The sequence below is a fragment of the Meleagris gallopavo genome, chromosome 14 (genome assembly GCF_000146605.3).
Source record: "Meleagris gallopavo isolate NT-WF06-2002-E0010 breed Aviagen turkey brand Nicholas breeding stock chromosome 14, Turkey_5.1, whole genome shotgun sequence".
NCBI classification, from domain to species: Eukaryota; Metazoa; Chordata; class Aves; order Galliformes; family Phasianidae; genus Meleagris; species Meleagris gallopavo.
Window position 1 is genome coordinate 11944836 of NC_015024.2, and position 15477 is coordinate 11960312.

At 39.4% G+C, this 15477-nt stretch overlaps 1 protein-coding gene across 9 annotated transcripts in view; it reads right to left on the reverse strand.

Moving 5' to 3' along the window:
• Positions 1–15477, reverse strand: part of FHIT (fragile histidine triad diadenosine triphosphatase) — a 530781-nt gene that overhangs the window by 140789 nt on the left and 374515 nt on the right. For all 9 annotated transcript variants that reach the window (XR_004161325.1, XR_004161324.1, XR_795181.3 and 6 more), the window contains 2 exons: positions 10228–10373; positions 9526–9555 (listed from right to left, as the gene is read on the reverse strand). Coding sequence is in view for 5 of the 9 variants with exons in the window: in XM_031555606.1 (XP_031411466.1) it covers positions 9526–9555; positions 10228–10373 (176 nt within the window). In the remaining 4 variants the exon portion in view is untranslated. The remainder of the gene's footprint in view (positions 1–9525; positions 9556–10227; positions 10374–15477) is intronic.

Genomic DNA, 15477 nt, shown 5'->3' on the forward strand with positions numbered 1-15477 from the left:
AGAGAGAGAGAGAGAGAGAGACTGTGCTACGTTTGGGCATTATCTTTCTTTTGAATACTAAAAACAAGACTTGAAATCAGACAGAGAAATTCAACATTCATGAAATCAAATAGAGAAAATTACCATTTCAGATTTCAACATCTCATAAAAGCAAGATCAAGACAATAATTCACACAAGCAGTTTCCATCTGGTCTAGTTTATTTTCTTCCAGCTTCTCGCAAAAAGAATTTGGATTAGTGATGTTGGGCAAAGAACTTCATTTTATGTTGTATAAGGCAGCAATAGAGGAGGTAACTCACAAAAAGCGTAAATGAAAATGAAAAGAAAATGGTTTGATTCTTCAGAGATAATAAGCTAGGAGATTACCAAAGGAGAAACCATTTTTTCTCCTTCAAAAGACCTGAGCAATTTGGCAAATACAAGATGTCTTTCCAATATTCAGTCTTTAGTACTAGGTAAAAATATCCTTGTCTCTAGCAGTACAGCCTGGCTCTGCACTACTGGGCAGGATTTGTTTACAGGAGATGTGAAGCACACACCTCACCTAGCCCTGGTACAGCATACGGATATGGCTAGAAATGGATTTGTGGTGGGACCCAGTGGTAAAAGAAAAAGCCTCAAGATCAATTTTACTCAAATGGCTAATTATTATAAGGCATTTTTTCCTCTCTGAAAGCAGTCTATCTTCAAAGAAGGTAACTGTTAAAGTAGGGAATCTAAGCTTCTCTCCTCATACTTTACTTGTTCACTTCAATTTTCTGCAGAAGGGAAAAGGGCATGGTGCACTCAATTGCTTAAAAAAAAAGCACCGTGGTGCAAACAGCAGAGCATTGCTTGATAGCTGTCACCAAAACAGTAAACGACCTAGAAAAATACAACAGGGAATTGCAGACCTGTGAGAACCACAACTAGCCCAGGTACTGCCATGTGGAGTCATCACATGAGCGGCATAGGATAAGCTGCACGTTTTCACTCCCATCACTAAGAGAAAGTGAAAGGAAAAGGCAAAATACTGAGCACCACATGAAGTGCCCTTACATCCATTCTTATTTAACCTCAGAAAATGTTATTCCAGCAACGTCTCCATCACCAGCCAGCTTTTTCTACCTCTAACCAAATGAGGAGGGGCCATTTGATAATGCTCCCAGAGGCTGGTTTTTAAAGGTATAGTTCATATTTTTCCAAACTTCAGCTTGGCTTTACAGAGCAAGTAGTGACCCTGTCTATGAGAGGTCTTGTCAGAGTGCACAGAAGCAGCATTCAGGAGGCATGGGGGGAATGAGGCTTGAGAGAGGGGGTTTGCTTTCTTTTTGTTGAATGCTCTGGGCTTATCCAGCCTGGCCTGCAGCAAGCATGATACAAGAACTGCTGAAGTGTCCAGAATACTTTACGTCATTTTTATTTAAACAGTAAAAATATTACATACCCTTCACCTTGTCATACTGTCTGGAGCTTACCGAGCAAGTTATATTCTATTATTTTAACCCTGATTTTCCATTTCTAAATCATTTCTAGCAGAGGCTTTTCTTTCTCTAAAATAAAGTCCTCCATGGGGTAACATGGTGCTGCCAGAACAGATGAAAATGCATGCCCTGCATCAGATGTGCTTACATCTCAGATGTGCTTAGATTTTCAATAGGTTCCAGGGCAGTGTAACCACCTACTCTTTGATGTGATAAAACCTTTCTAGGAATAGAGTTAGGAAAGATCTCAATTCCCTTGCTACCACATGCAAAAACATTACATGTGCTCTCCCTGTTTACTTGAAATTGTTAAGCAACAAACTCATTCAAGCTGTGCAGGCTCTCCAGGGGGCTGCAGAAAGTGTTAGGTAGACAGCTTGTTCTTTTTTGGAAGAGGAGGAGACTTTAAGGGGAAATTGATCCAGCTTAATATTTTCTTCATTCTTGCACTGACAAGGCAGCCTGAGCTCTAATAAATTTCAGCCCTCTTCTGGCAGAAATTGGATCATTTACATGAGAGAAGTAACCATTCTCCCCTTCCCTGAGAGACTCAGATGTCACAGCATTCAGCCACACAACCAAGGCACCAAAGTTTAACACAGATCAGTCAAGTGAAAACACTTTGGGGTAAGAACACCCAGTAAACTAAACTCAACTACTGAAAGTGGCTAAGTGCCTGCTTATAGAAGGCATGCAATGGAAAGAAGAAAAGCTTTCTATTTCACTCATGACCTCCTAGCAGGCCTTCTGGATCTGTGGTAAGCACACAAATATTTTTACGGTGGGTCTTAGGAGAATGTAACAGCAGTCCGTTTTGAATGCAAACACAAAGAAAACTGGAGCCTGAGAAGCTGTGGGTGCCCATCCCTAGAGGTGCTCAAGGCCATGGATGGGGCCCTGGGCAGCCTGAGCTGGTGGAGGGCAGCCAGCCCACAGCACAGGGTTGGAGCTGCGTGGGCTTTAAGGTCCCTTCCAACTCAAGTTAGTCTATGATTCTACGCGCAAAATCATGAAGTCAGAGCACTGGGACACAGTACTGTGTTATAAATCATTACATGAATTTTTAGAAAGAATTATTCAGAAACCTAATAAACTGAAATAAACCTTGCAACACTTTCTCAATAAACAATTTTCACCTAATACAAAACAAGGAACAGCATCAAGTTGTATGTCTGAATCAAACAGGAATGTTTTAACAGGTAAGATGTTGCACATTTGTTGGAGAGCTACATTTTTGCAGAATGCAACAATTTGTAACGAAAAAAATATGAAAAGGGAAGAAGAAAGCAGCAAGTTTCCCCCCCTGTTAAGTGAAGAGGTTTATAAGATACCAGCTTAATACAGAGCAGAAGTGTTGCAGATAAGATGGAGCCTGGAAAGAAAATCATACACTAACCACACAAAAATTAATCAGACATCCTTGACTATGCTATTAATGATTGTAGACCTCTTCCATTGTCTGGGATTTCAAGAGGTTTTGCATTTGCAGCACAATAGGGTATTTGTAGGACCTGTACTCAAGAGTGGCAGTTGATTGATTGTACGTTCTTTGGGACAGAGAATGATTTAAATGCAAAACATATTGCTGTAACATGAGAACAAAGAAGTGAAAGACACTTCCTAATTAAAACATAGGATTTTTGATCCTAATCTCAGTCATTGTGGGGGCAAATGAAAAGCAGCATCTATCACAATTCACAAATATTTCAACATTCCTCTCCATCTTGTGTTTGTTTTTCTTTTTTTCGGCAGAAAATGCCAATTCAGTAAAACAGAAAGCACTTGCAAAAAAAGATTTTCTTTCCATTTAGAAAATACTTTGATGTTTTCAAAATATCCTTTTAAACACTTGCAGAGGAAAACTTCCCCACCCTTCACCCAGAAATACTTTCTCATTTTGAATTGTAACTCTGTTTATAGGGGAAAAAAAAAAAGAAAAAAAGATTGAAGAGCTTTCAAACTCTGAAATAAACCCTTCTGAATTATTTGTTCGAAATTCTTCTGACACAAAAATTGTGAATACATGAACACACTCTAGAAGAAAAAGAAACAACAAACAAGAAGGTATATTAAAAGCATCTGTGTTAAAGCAGTCACAGGCTCTCCTGGGGATGCAGGTGGAAGGGCAGAGCACAGGGAACCCTTGCAGAATTTAACCTTCCCCTGCAGGAACCCACCAGGTTGCTGTGGGCAGCATGAGGCAGTGTCCAAACACAAACAGGGCACATGTTTCCTGCAGCTTAGCTCTCACTCGTTGTCCTTTGGGAAAACAGAGAAGCCAGCAGGCAGCACTGTGCAGGTCTGCAGCAGAAGGCAGTCATGCCCAGCAAGGGATGAGCAAGATGCTGGCTGCAGCCAACTGAGCTGCATGACTTTTAATATCTAAGAGTACATTAAGGCAAATTAAGCAAACATTCGAGCCCACTTACTTCCTTATTATAGTTCAATTTAGACAGTGTCAATAACTCTGACTAGCTCTGGGGGTATTTTTGGAACTAAACTACCTAAAGAGAATATTCATCTAAGAAATCCATATGGTAAGAAAGGAAGGAAGAATTGCTACCATAGAATAATACAATCTTACTTTGTTACCATTCTTTAAGTTAGATCTTTTGAAAATTCTCTTGCTTTCCTCATTACAGTCTTACTTTTAAAATCCTATGCAGGTAGGTTTTTTTTAAAATTATCTGTTTACTTATAATTTCTCTAGTCCACACAGATATTCTGTCTACCTACAGACAGAGAATGGTACTACTTTTCAAGTCATGTCGTGACTCTCACTACTGGAAATTCAAAATCATTCAGATTCTGAGTGGTGAAACTAGCATTAATTCACCACTAAAGAGAATTTTTCCACAACTTCTGTCCCCATCCCTTCAGGGAACCTCACCACCTCATATTTCTAGCTCAGGCTTCATTACCCAGGTCTTCATTTCCATTTATCACTGCCTTGGAGCCTTTGATATTCTCAGTCAAGATGGTGTCATGTCCATCAATCACTGGGCTGTTTCCACATTCCCAGTTTTCTTTCATCTCTTTCAACCTTCAAAAAACCTCAGCAACTGCACATGGGTGTTACTGTGCTCTTTGTACCTGTTGTAGTTTCCACAGAAATAAATAGGAGGCATTACTTTCAGAGCAATCTATGTGTGTATTAAAGACAGGTCTAAAGATCTGGAACCAGTGCCTTTTGGGGCTCTGAACACAGAAAACAAAAAGCAATATGATGTATGTAATGAGCACAAGTGAGATCCTGATAGAAAAAAATAATTTAAAAAAGGAAATTGGGACCTTAGGGCTGTATCTGTTAGTTGTGTCATAGAAAACACAGGCCTGGCTAAAGGACTGTAAGGAACATTAGAAAAACACAAGGCTGGCTTTGAAAAGATTTTTAAAGGAAAGAGCAAGAATTATTATTTAGAGTAAGTAGGAAACAAAAGCTATTAAAGGGCGTTAAGTGGTGGTTGGCATGAGTCAAATAATCTAGATGGCCCAGCTGCTTTCCACCTGCTGTAAGGGCCACTACAGTCCTAGCTTTGCAAACATTCAGCATTAACATCCTACAAACTTCACTCCATCCTAAATACAGTACCATAATAGAAAGAAAATGTTGATCTGAAAACAGACAAATAGCCTTAGAACTACTGAATTTGCTGCAATGCTACACACGCTCCAACCAAATATTAGTGCGGGTCTCAAAGCACTTTCAAGAGATTGCTATACTGCATCAGATCATTTCTGGGCATCCCACAAGCTTTACAAAAATCATGGTTCTTAAGAGTAAAGCAAACAAGACCATGTGCTCATGTTTCAGTGCAAAATGTTTTTCTAAAGCTTGCTCTTTCTTCCATGCCTTTTCTACCTGAAATTTTACATTCATTTAGAGGTAAGACATGCCAGTATTTTTTTTTCCTGTTGGTTTAAGGGAGAAAAAGGTAGCTTCCAATACTCCATTGAACAGAGACTCACATCTGCCAGCCTGCAGGGAAAGCAGGCTGAGGCATCAGGAGTACTGCAGTTGGTGAATTTAATCCTTCTGATGCAATCAGGCTGCAATGTGATCTGATTACATTTAACGACTCAGACCTGAAGTCCAGTACACCACGTCCAGGGACAAGTAGACAAATAGTACAGCAGAGCTCCTGTGGGCTTAAATAAACCCTATGCTCCACAGTTCTGGTGAAGATTTCTAAAGAATGAAAGCCAGGTGGATTGATTTAACACAGCATTAAAAAACATCTGGGAAAGAAAAACATGCACATCAAAAAATAACGGCTAGGCAATCTTCTCAGTGTAAAATAATTAGTGGAATGTGCAACACACAAAATTTACGCACGTATTCCTACACTGCCACCATCAGCCTCAATTTCTCATTTCTTTAGGTGAACTTGTAATTGGCAAACAGGCCATGGATAATAGTGGAGGTGCTGAGCTGACAGAAACTTTGACACAGCTGCAAAATAGAGTATGTGTTCATATGTGTTAGCACAATGGATACTTGCTGTGCAATATTATCTTGTCTCTACAGATAAATTAGTTGCATCATGCTCCTGCCAGCTTGATTTGTTTAGCCTTTACAGAGCACAGAGTGTACGGAATTTCTTGTGATTGAATCTCACATAAAAGGTAAACCTGAGAGTTTATTCTGCGCTGCGCTATACATCTACCAAGGCAGCTAGAGCATTTGCTGACTTGATGTTGGAAAGAAGGCTATAAAATATACCAGGGAAAATCTTGAAACGTCACTCACTTGACATAGCAATAAGAGCTCTGCACTAAGACGCAGAGCTGATTTCCCTGATCCATGAAATTGCCTGGATATTTAAGGCATTCTCAGACAGAACCAGTGTGAAACTCATCCTCCACTCCTGGCAGAAGGACACTGTAAGTTTTGCATTCACTAAGAAAAACAGAGCTCAAAATTGCAGATATAAATATTCTTTAAGATAGGGCTTCAATACAATTTCCTCCTTTTCTCAAGTCGGAAGAAATAAGAATTCAGAAAGCATTTAATGCTGGAAGATGGTTATGCTTGCTGACCCATTGCTTAGAGATACTCAGGTTCTCTGTTGTGTGTTGGTACAAGAACCTCTTACAAAAAGCACCAAGTGTGCAAGTCTGTGAGCACCTTCAGAAAGAGCCATCTGTCCCCCTGCCATAAATAGGTGATGGGGTTAGACTGCGTGCAATCCTTGGGCAGCTGTGGAAAAGATCACAAAACAATACTTTGTATTTCTTTATGGTCTGAAACCTGCAGTGTGATTCCTTAGCAAATGTATTCTTTTCAATTGCAACAGTCTGAGAAAAGAGCCATCTACACTTCCAAAGTAACGATGAGCTGAGGATCAGCTATAGCATTTATTCCAAAGACAAACACACAGATCTCATTAATGGGAGAATTTGGAAGGACCATGAGCTTTCCTGAAATACCATTCTGCAGGCTCTGATATCTTAAATTCAAAGGCAGATGGTATCTCAAAGAAAGGAGCACAACAATTGCAGAGCTACCTGTTAGAAGATGAACAGGTTCCATTTAGATAACTAGTAAGGTTTCAGTACAGGCACCACTGAAGTATCTGACATTGCAGTATGTCTGTCTGAAAGCTGCACACACCAGCAGGTTTCACAGTATCACAATGAAGATCTAACACTGGCAAACAATATCTTACTATTGATTCTATCCAAAAATCACACTAAAAAGTAGTCTCCTTTAAACTTGGTGCATAGACATATAATTTCAGGCATCTCTACAGCAAACAAAGACCTGAGATGTACTCAAACTGAGGTCCAACCATACCTCCTTGATGAAATAGATTTCTTAATCTTTTTCAGATAAACTTTCTCAGTCAGCTTTTGTTTTCTGCTGAGCTGATAGCTCATTCCATTTTGTAGCAGAGTTTTGCAACTATCAGTTTAACAGCCAGTACTCTTTATTTCCTGTAATTCAATTCCAGAGGAACACATGCAGCAGCCCACATTTATACAGGTATATGGAATTATACAAAACACAAATAGAAAAGACTCTTGAAGCCATCTGGTATGTGCCTCCATTCAAAGCTAGATCAGCTATACCTAATTAGCTCCTGACACATGCTTGCCTACCCTATTGAAACAGAGCTCCACAAACTCCCTTGGATACTTATTCTGATGCTTTGCTATTCTTACTATTAGAATGTTTTTCTAATATTAAGTCTGTTCCAGAAATTTTAATTACAAGTTCCCTTAGAGGAAAACAGGATAACAGTGAAGAAAAAAACACATTCATAAACACATGACACACTGAATTCAGAGTTCATAAATTACTCGTTGAACACATAGGTGTTTTTTAAAACTTCTTGATCAAAGGAATTTAAGCAGAACCAGCTATTTATGTACCCTCCCTATTGTTCACTTTACAGAAGATCTTGATCACAGTAATTTCTTCCCAATTCCAGTTTTGAAAGCTCTAAGTTCTCTGAAGAAAATAGTTGTTGGCAGTTTCAGATGATAAACATCCTAAAGTGATGATGATAAATTACAGTGTTGCCCAATGATGCAGAAAAGTAGAGAAAAGCAAACTGTTAACCTCCAGTTTAGGAGCATACAGACTTTATTATGGAATCTGGGGTATGCAGCTGTAAGAGTGGGTCATTTTCATCTCACTGCTCATTAAAAGTGTGAGATGGAAGTGGTAAGGGTGGGTACCATTTGCAGGGTACTGGATAGATTAATGCTCTTTGTCTCCAACATGAATACAGAATTATACAGAATTTCTTCCCCTTTTAAGACTTACAGAAACATCTGTTATTGTTCACACAAGATGGGGATTTTTGCATCTGGTTTTGTTCATTCAGCAAATTTTCTCACATTTTAATATACTCATCCCCAAAAACTCTTTTTTTTGCAGGAAAAAGTACTTGTCCAAGATAGTAAAAGAAATCCAGTGATCCTTTTGCTAAGATGTGTTGGTGTTTAATAATGAAACTTAGTCAGGGAAGTATTTAAACCATGACATTTTCACCCATCAAAAAGCATTCCCAGTGAAACCCACCCAATACACTCTAAGCCACGACCTGAGAATCTATTTTATTGCAATACTGCAGTAAATTCTATTACACTCCTTTATCACTGCTCAGCTTTCCAAAGCTTGGGGATTTTCTAATTTCTTTTTTTCTCTCCCTATCACCTCCCTGCTAAATATTCAAAGCAGACAACAAAAAGGCACAGGAAAAATAAGGCCAATGCAGCAAATTGGAAAGAAGTAAAATGTTTCTATCTGTTATTTGGTTGTTAGAGTTATCTTAATCAACCCAAACAGCTTCTTTGAGCCATCTAATCTGATTTTACAAAGTACTAAACCATAGCCACATTTGACTTTCCTTTGATTCCAAATGTAAAAAATAGCCTTTATCTAATGTTTAGGCATACAATCTAACTACACATGCATTTGCATTATAAGGCAGTGAAACATGGCTGGAGAGCCATCTTGGATGTTATCTATGTTATTACTCAAGTAGAGAGTATAGTCATAAATCCTTTTCCCCTCCATCCCCCACCTTTTTTTCGGAAATACACTTAAAATCTGTTTTTAAGCTTCACTGGCTCCATTACATTTGAACTTCTGTAAAAAGAATGTGATATGAATATTTAGAGAGAGAGCACAGACAAAAGGTATATTTTCATAACGTGGTTTAGCTTAACTGTTCCTATAATTAGCTACAATTCATTAGGCAATAAAAAGACAAACAAAGAGATGATGAACAGAAGGGCAATATTTTCCTTTATAAAACTAAGAAAAAACTTAAAAAGATGCCACTTTCTATGGCTTTCCTTGTATAAATACATCCAGCAGTTTGGAAAAGATATTTTCATCGCTGAAAAATTTAGTCTAGAAAAAAAAAAACCTGTAAACATCTTCCTGTGCAGTTTCAATAAAAAGCATTTACAGCTATTGCACACTTGGGATCTTTTGATCTCAAGATAACATAATGGCACAGCAATGGTCTGCAGATGGCTAGCTTTGATTTTTTATTAGTTCTTATAATTGTCTTTTAATTTGTATTCTGCATAATAAGCACTCACCTTCACCGTTTGTCCAGCTTCAGGGCCATCCTGTAAGCAAAGGGAGAAGTCTCAGGTAAGAGGAACTAACAAAGATCGCACATAGGGATTCAGAAATATCACTTATTAATCATTTACATCCAATTTCATTGTATGGTAATTTAGCATATTCTCCAGGGGACCTTCCACTCAAAGTTTTCAGACTGCTGCCTTTCCACATCAGGCCACAGCAAATTGAGAAGCTGCATCTTGGACCACAAAAAACACAGTTGTTAATTTTCATGCTTTCAGATTGTATTTTTGAATAGCAGTAGGTTTCTGATCCTCGTGAATATAAAATCAGATGTGTGAGAATTTAGTCAAAGCATGCTTTCTTAAAGTCTTATTCTAATAAAACAGGCTTAGTCCCTGAAATAGTTTTAAATAGAGCTCTTTTTTGGAGTACAAACCCAACACAAATCTGAAAGGTCTGAATTGATAACATATTTAGATGGCCACTTCTATCTACCTGCATATGAACAGGAGCAAGCAGGAGAGCAGGAATTCCCTTTTTCCATCTCAAGCAGTGGGTTACCTTCTCTAGAAGGTCAATCCACTAACATTACCATGCTTCCCCTCCGCCCACTCCCTTTAATTATTATTGTGCATTTATTGCCCCCTAAAGTTTTGAATGGCCTTTTGTCATGGGCCTAGGGAAGTAGTTTGGAAGTTTGGTTCACAAACCTGAATTGTGATGGTGAGTGAGGTGGCACAGAAGTGTTTCTCCACTGCGTTGCCAACCCTTTGAGCTGTACGAAATAAATCAGCCACCTCCTCAGGACACAGGTCACGGAAACGCTCCACCGGCCGCAGGGGGCAAACGAGAACATCTGAAGGTGGGATTGTCAAGGCACAAACACACATCTGAGTGGCCTGGCAGGACAAGTATCTCACCCCCCAGTTCGTAACATATTTCTGATCGCCTCTCAATTACACAGACTCCTCCTGCTCTGAGGGTTACAGCAATTAAAGCATGTGGCTAAATACATTCAATCATACGATGCTTGGTTCAGAAGTTTCCTCCAGCCCCTCAGATGAATGAAACAAGGTTCATATGCCACTATTAACACACCTAAAGGAAAGCAAAATTTTCACAAGCTCAAAGTTACAATTTCGAGCTACACACAGAACTGTTGGAATGTAGCATCTTTGTATGTAAGAGACGTTCCTTTTTGTGTTTAAAAATGGGTGAAAGCCAAAGGATTTTAAGGTGGGTTTGGGTTTGTGACCTGAGACAGCAGTTTTACAGTGCTCTTCCACGTACACAATATGATGTATTTAAAAATCTTGATCTAACACCTCTAAATGTCACGTATCTAAATGTGAAAAACTAACACTATGCTGATAATAGCAAGGAATCTTTAGGAAAAATTTCATCTCAGGAAGAGTGGGGAGGCAGTGGCACATACTGCCCAGGGAGTGATGGAGTCATCGATCCCAGAGGTGCTCAAGAACTGTGGAGATGTGGCTCTGAAGGATGTGGGCAGTGGGCATGATGAAGGTGGGTTGGGATTAGGGGCCTTCACGGTCTTTTCCAACCTTAATGATTCTATGATTCTATAAATGCTCACCTGTCAAAAATACTATATGATGTTAGAAACACAGTAAGATATTTCAGATTTTTCCCTGTTAAGCGCTATGTTTACAACACTGCAAATACTTTGATTTCATCCTACCTTGGTAACAGTGCTTCGTGATTCAGTGAAATGAAACTATAAAGTAAACAACAGAAAGCACACAGATGCTATTCACAGCCACCTGCCCTGCTGCATTCACAGAAATTAATAATTGCTATGGTTCCTCACTTGAAAGTCAGTTTTGTAACATTATTAATAGCGTCCAGAATTCTTTGCAGAGCTTCAGTTGTGTAAATCAGACAAGAAAGCACTTGGGACTTACTTCTAATTTCTGTTCTCTGCAGACAGGAATTTTTTTCTGATTTACAGTTTGTGTTTGTATTGTGTTCTTACAATACACCTTTAATGCCATTTGAACTCTCCTGACCAAAGGCAAGGAAAATTAACAACTTCTTGTTTTTCCAGTATTAAAACGAGTGCTCAAAGGACTATTTGAAGAAAATTAAGCTCCTTGCCATTGTATTACAGTAATATTTATTTTTACTGCATCTTAAAGCCTGCAGGTATTCAGAAACATTCGCCATGTTCCAAGAAACGCAACTAGGAGATGCTCTGTAGTTGTAACAGGTTCACACAGAGGTTACACTGACATGACTTAAGATGCCTCAAGAACCTCAGGAGATATTTGAAACAAAGAATGACTAACGCATGCAAACGATGTTTTTTTTCCACAAACGGAGAAATATGTTTGCATTCATCAAGCTTATCACTGGAATCTCAATTAAAATTCTGACTGGAGGGGGAAAGCAGACATTTTCTGGTTGCAAAGAAGTAAGGGCAGGTTTTGATAATTTTTTAGAGTCCAGATGAGGACAGACAATCTTGTAATAGATATCTGCTTAACTGGGAGCAGATTTTTCCAGCAAGCCCCACAGCTAGCAGCTCTCTCTGCTCTCAACAGGAGAAGGCTGGCCTCAGCTGTGGACATTAATCTGCTTTGAGAACTTGGCCCTTCCTCACTCAGTACAACAGCAGCTATGCCACCACTACTCATTTCCTCTTTTTATAACTCATGATATTAAAATACTTTAAGGAAGAGAAATACATATTTAGCAAACATATGTCGAAATGAACCAATCTTGATTGGGGAAAGAAGTCTCATTTTGTGGATTTTCAGTTTTAGAAGGCTGTTTCTCCTGGTGAGCTACTGGGCATAATAGAGCTCCTGTAATTTATTTGTGCCTTCCCAGCACACTGTACAAAGCATCTTCACAAAGGATGCCATTGGCTGAACTCAGGGCCCAAGGGAAGAGCTGGAAACTTGCTTGGCAGACCTGATTTCCATACCAGGAATAAAGGAATAGAAAAACTAATTAATTCTACTCATAAAAAGGAAATCCATGTCAACAGTAAAACAGGAAAAAGGACATTTGTTTAATCTGAGTTCATTTTTCAAAAGGAGAGAAGGGAAGCTTTTACCCTTAGGGCATCTGATACTTAAGTAGATAATTATCCTTCTTCTGCAGCACTGCTTTATTATCATGGGTCAACGAACCATTTATAAATGAAGAATTTCCCCTCACTTACCTCTAGCAAAACTGCTGCTTACATTAAGACAATTTCCTTTCCTCCTCCAGAATTCCTCACTCCCTCTCAGACCTGCTCACGCCTCACCAGCAATTGTTTGTTCTCTACCTGGCTCAGGGCCACAGGTATGAATTTTTTGCATTAATCATAGTTTCTACAGCCATATATTAACACTGGACTACTTGTCACTGTGATGCATTGCAAAAACCAAGGGCTAAACACCCTTGTGAGAGCTCACTCCCAAACCATGCAGTAGAGAGAGCACAAGCCGTGTGAATTCTGTTGCTGACCAAGGCAAGACATCTGTTTTCTCTTCTTAATTCCATCACTAATCTGTTTTGTCATTTGTGCAAGTTGTCTATGTATCTCTCTCTCCTCCTCTGCTCTTTATCTGCCTTATCTTCTCAGATAGCATTTGCCAGTTGGTGCGATGGATGTTTTCTTATGAGGCTCTCTGCTGACGTGGGGCCGCGTGATGCTCCCGCATTATCAAATGATGCTCTCATAAACCACGTCCTTCTGCAAAGAGGAGTTTCACTTCCTCCTCACATTACCATGGCTCATTTACAACTCAAACTAGATTTAACCATATTTCTGTCTTTGAATGTGATAAATAATTCAAAGGCACAATCACACACTGGAGCATCGTTACTGAACTTTCCATCATTTCAAAATAATTCTACAAAGAATAATGATAAAAATTCTGAATCAGAGCTAAATTAACATGAGAATGTAATTAGGACAACATTCAAGTTATATTTAACTATGAATAAATAAAAAGGCAAATGTTAGAATCATTTCATGGATTTGAGGTCATTAGGAAAACAACCATTCACTGCAACTTTGAGTCATAGATTTTAACTACAGTTTCCAGCACAGGGAGAGTTTATAACATTGTATCATGGTCAGATTTTAATCTAAATAAGCCTTCTATTCATCTCAAAAATTCTCCTGAATTTCAAATCAGATAAACTGTTCATTGCTTTCTGCAATTACCCTCTGCAAACACTGCTGTGAACTACCGAGATGCTTCAGGTGACTGTGTATTAATGATGCGAGCGAGAGCGAGTCCATACCTCTGTGTACGTGCAATCACTCCTCCAGCAGCAGCAGCTGCTGCCATCCGAGATGCCTCAGGGCATCCAGCTGCTGCTGCAGAAGGTCAGGAGCCTTCCCTATGCCCTGCGTCGTATCTGCCAGCCAGGGGGACGGCTGTGTCAGCTTAGGGCATCAAAAATGGCAGCAGGTGTCTATGGTTGGGCAACAGCCTCCATCTCTACAGAGCAGCCCAGCAGGATGAGGGGCTGATTCCTGGCAGACATTGAAGGCAGCACTCTGCCTTTGGAGAGTTGGGACTTTATGTTTCCTTTCTCTAAAAACCATAATTAATAATTTCATGATTTCTCCATTCACTCTGAACTGCTACTGACTGATGAAGTTTCTATTTCTAAGCTTTGATGTGCACAGCTGTTATTGCCTTCAAATTCTATGAGTCAGTCCACATCATTAGAGTGTGTGCGATTTAATATGTCAACTTCTTCATCCTAAGGAATGGAAAACCTTTATACCTCATTATAATTTGTGTATGTTCCTCTCTCTAGATCTCTCAGAAGTCTCTCAGCAGCCTTACTTTCTTGTCCCAATACCTAAATATGCATACACAAATCAATATGCACACCCTCTCGCACACTAGAAGCTTCATTAATGATTTATTAAACAATTAGAAATGTCAGTATTTTCCATAAACTGGCAATAGACAGGGCTAAAGCTCCAGCTGTATTAGTGGAAGCGTGGAATCATGAAGTAGCAGTAAAACAACAGTGGGTCAGACCTGCTACCCTCAAACCACTAACCTCAAATTGAGCTGAAACCCAGGGATGACCTGCAACCTCAACAAAACAGCTTGCCCTTACATACCAGGCACAGCAGCCCACTCCCCACATAACCTTGAGGAGATTGTTAAATGCACTAAAGCCTGAAAACCTCCCCCATAATTCAAATTAACAGCCTTTGCCTTTCTCCCAGTGTTTGTATAATTAAGATAGTAACCTGTTCAGAAAAGCTTAGACTCAAGGCCAAGAAAGCACAGTTCAACAAGTCTCCACACTCCACACACCAGCAAAGCCAGGATGTTGAAACATGTCAGCTCTCAGCACTCAACGTCAAGGTTGCACACATTTCTGTAAATCTCTTTCACTATTTCATTGACTTAGACCACAGTAACTGCAGCCCTTGGAGACTGGCATTCACAAGGATTTACTGCAATGGTACCTGGCTGGACACAGCCAAAGCTATGCTCAGTTTTGCCAAGCACAATTTCCCCATCCACTTCTATGCATTTAAGGATACATTTGCATAGGAGACAATGGGCCTCTAATGAAAAGCAATCATTTGCTAAGCACACAGTGACTAAGTTGATCACACAGAGAAGGCTTCAGATTCTGGAAGAAATGTAAAACACATGGCCAATATCTGCATGCTCACCATTTCAAAAGCACTTTTCCTTTTCCTTTTCCTAGTAGACAGATTGGAGACCAAAACTCAAAGGCACAGTAGTCATTTCCATTGGCTCTATCTGAATTACAACTTTGAACTCCAAATTACTGCAATTCTGTATCTAGGGTCTAATCTAGACTCCATGCTCCCTTTAGTGGGATTCTGATAAGCCCCATAAAGACCCTATGATCAATTTTCACACAGAACTATGCAGTTATATGCATTCTGTAGTTCTGAATCTTTGGGAAGGAGGTCTTTGACCTTACGGGTTAAA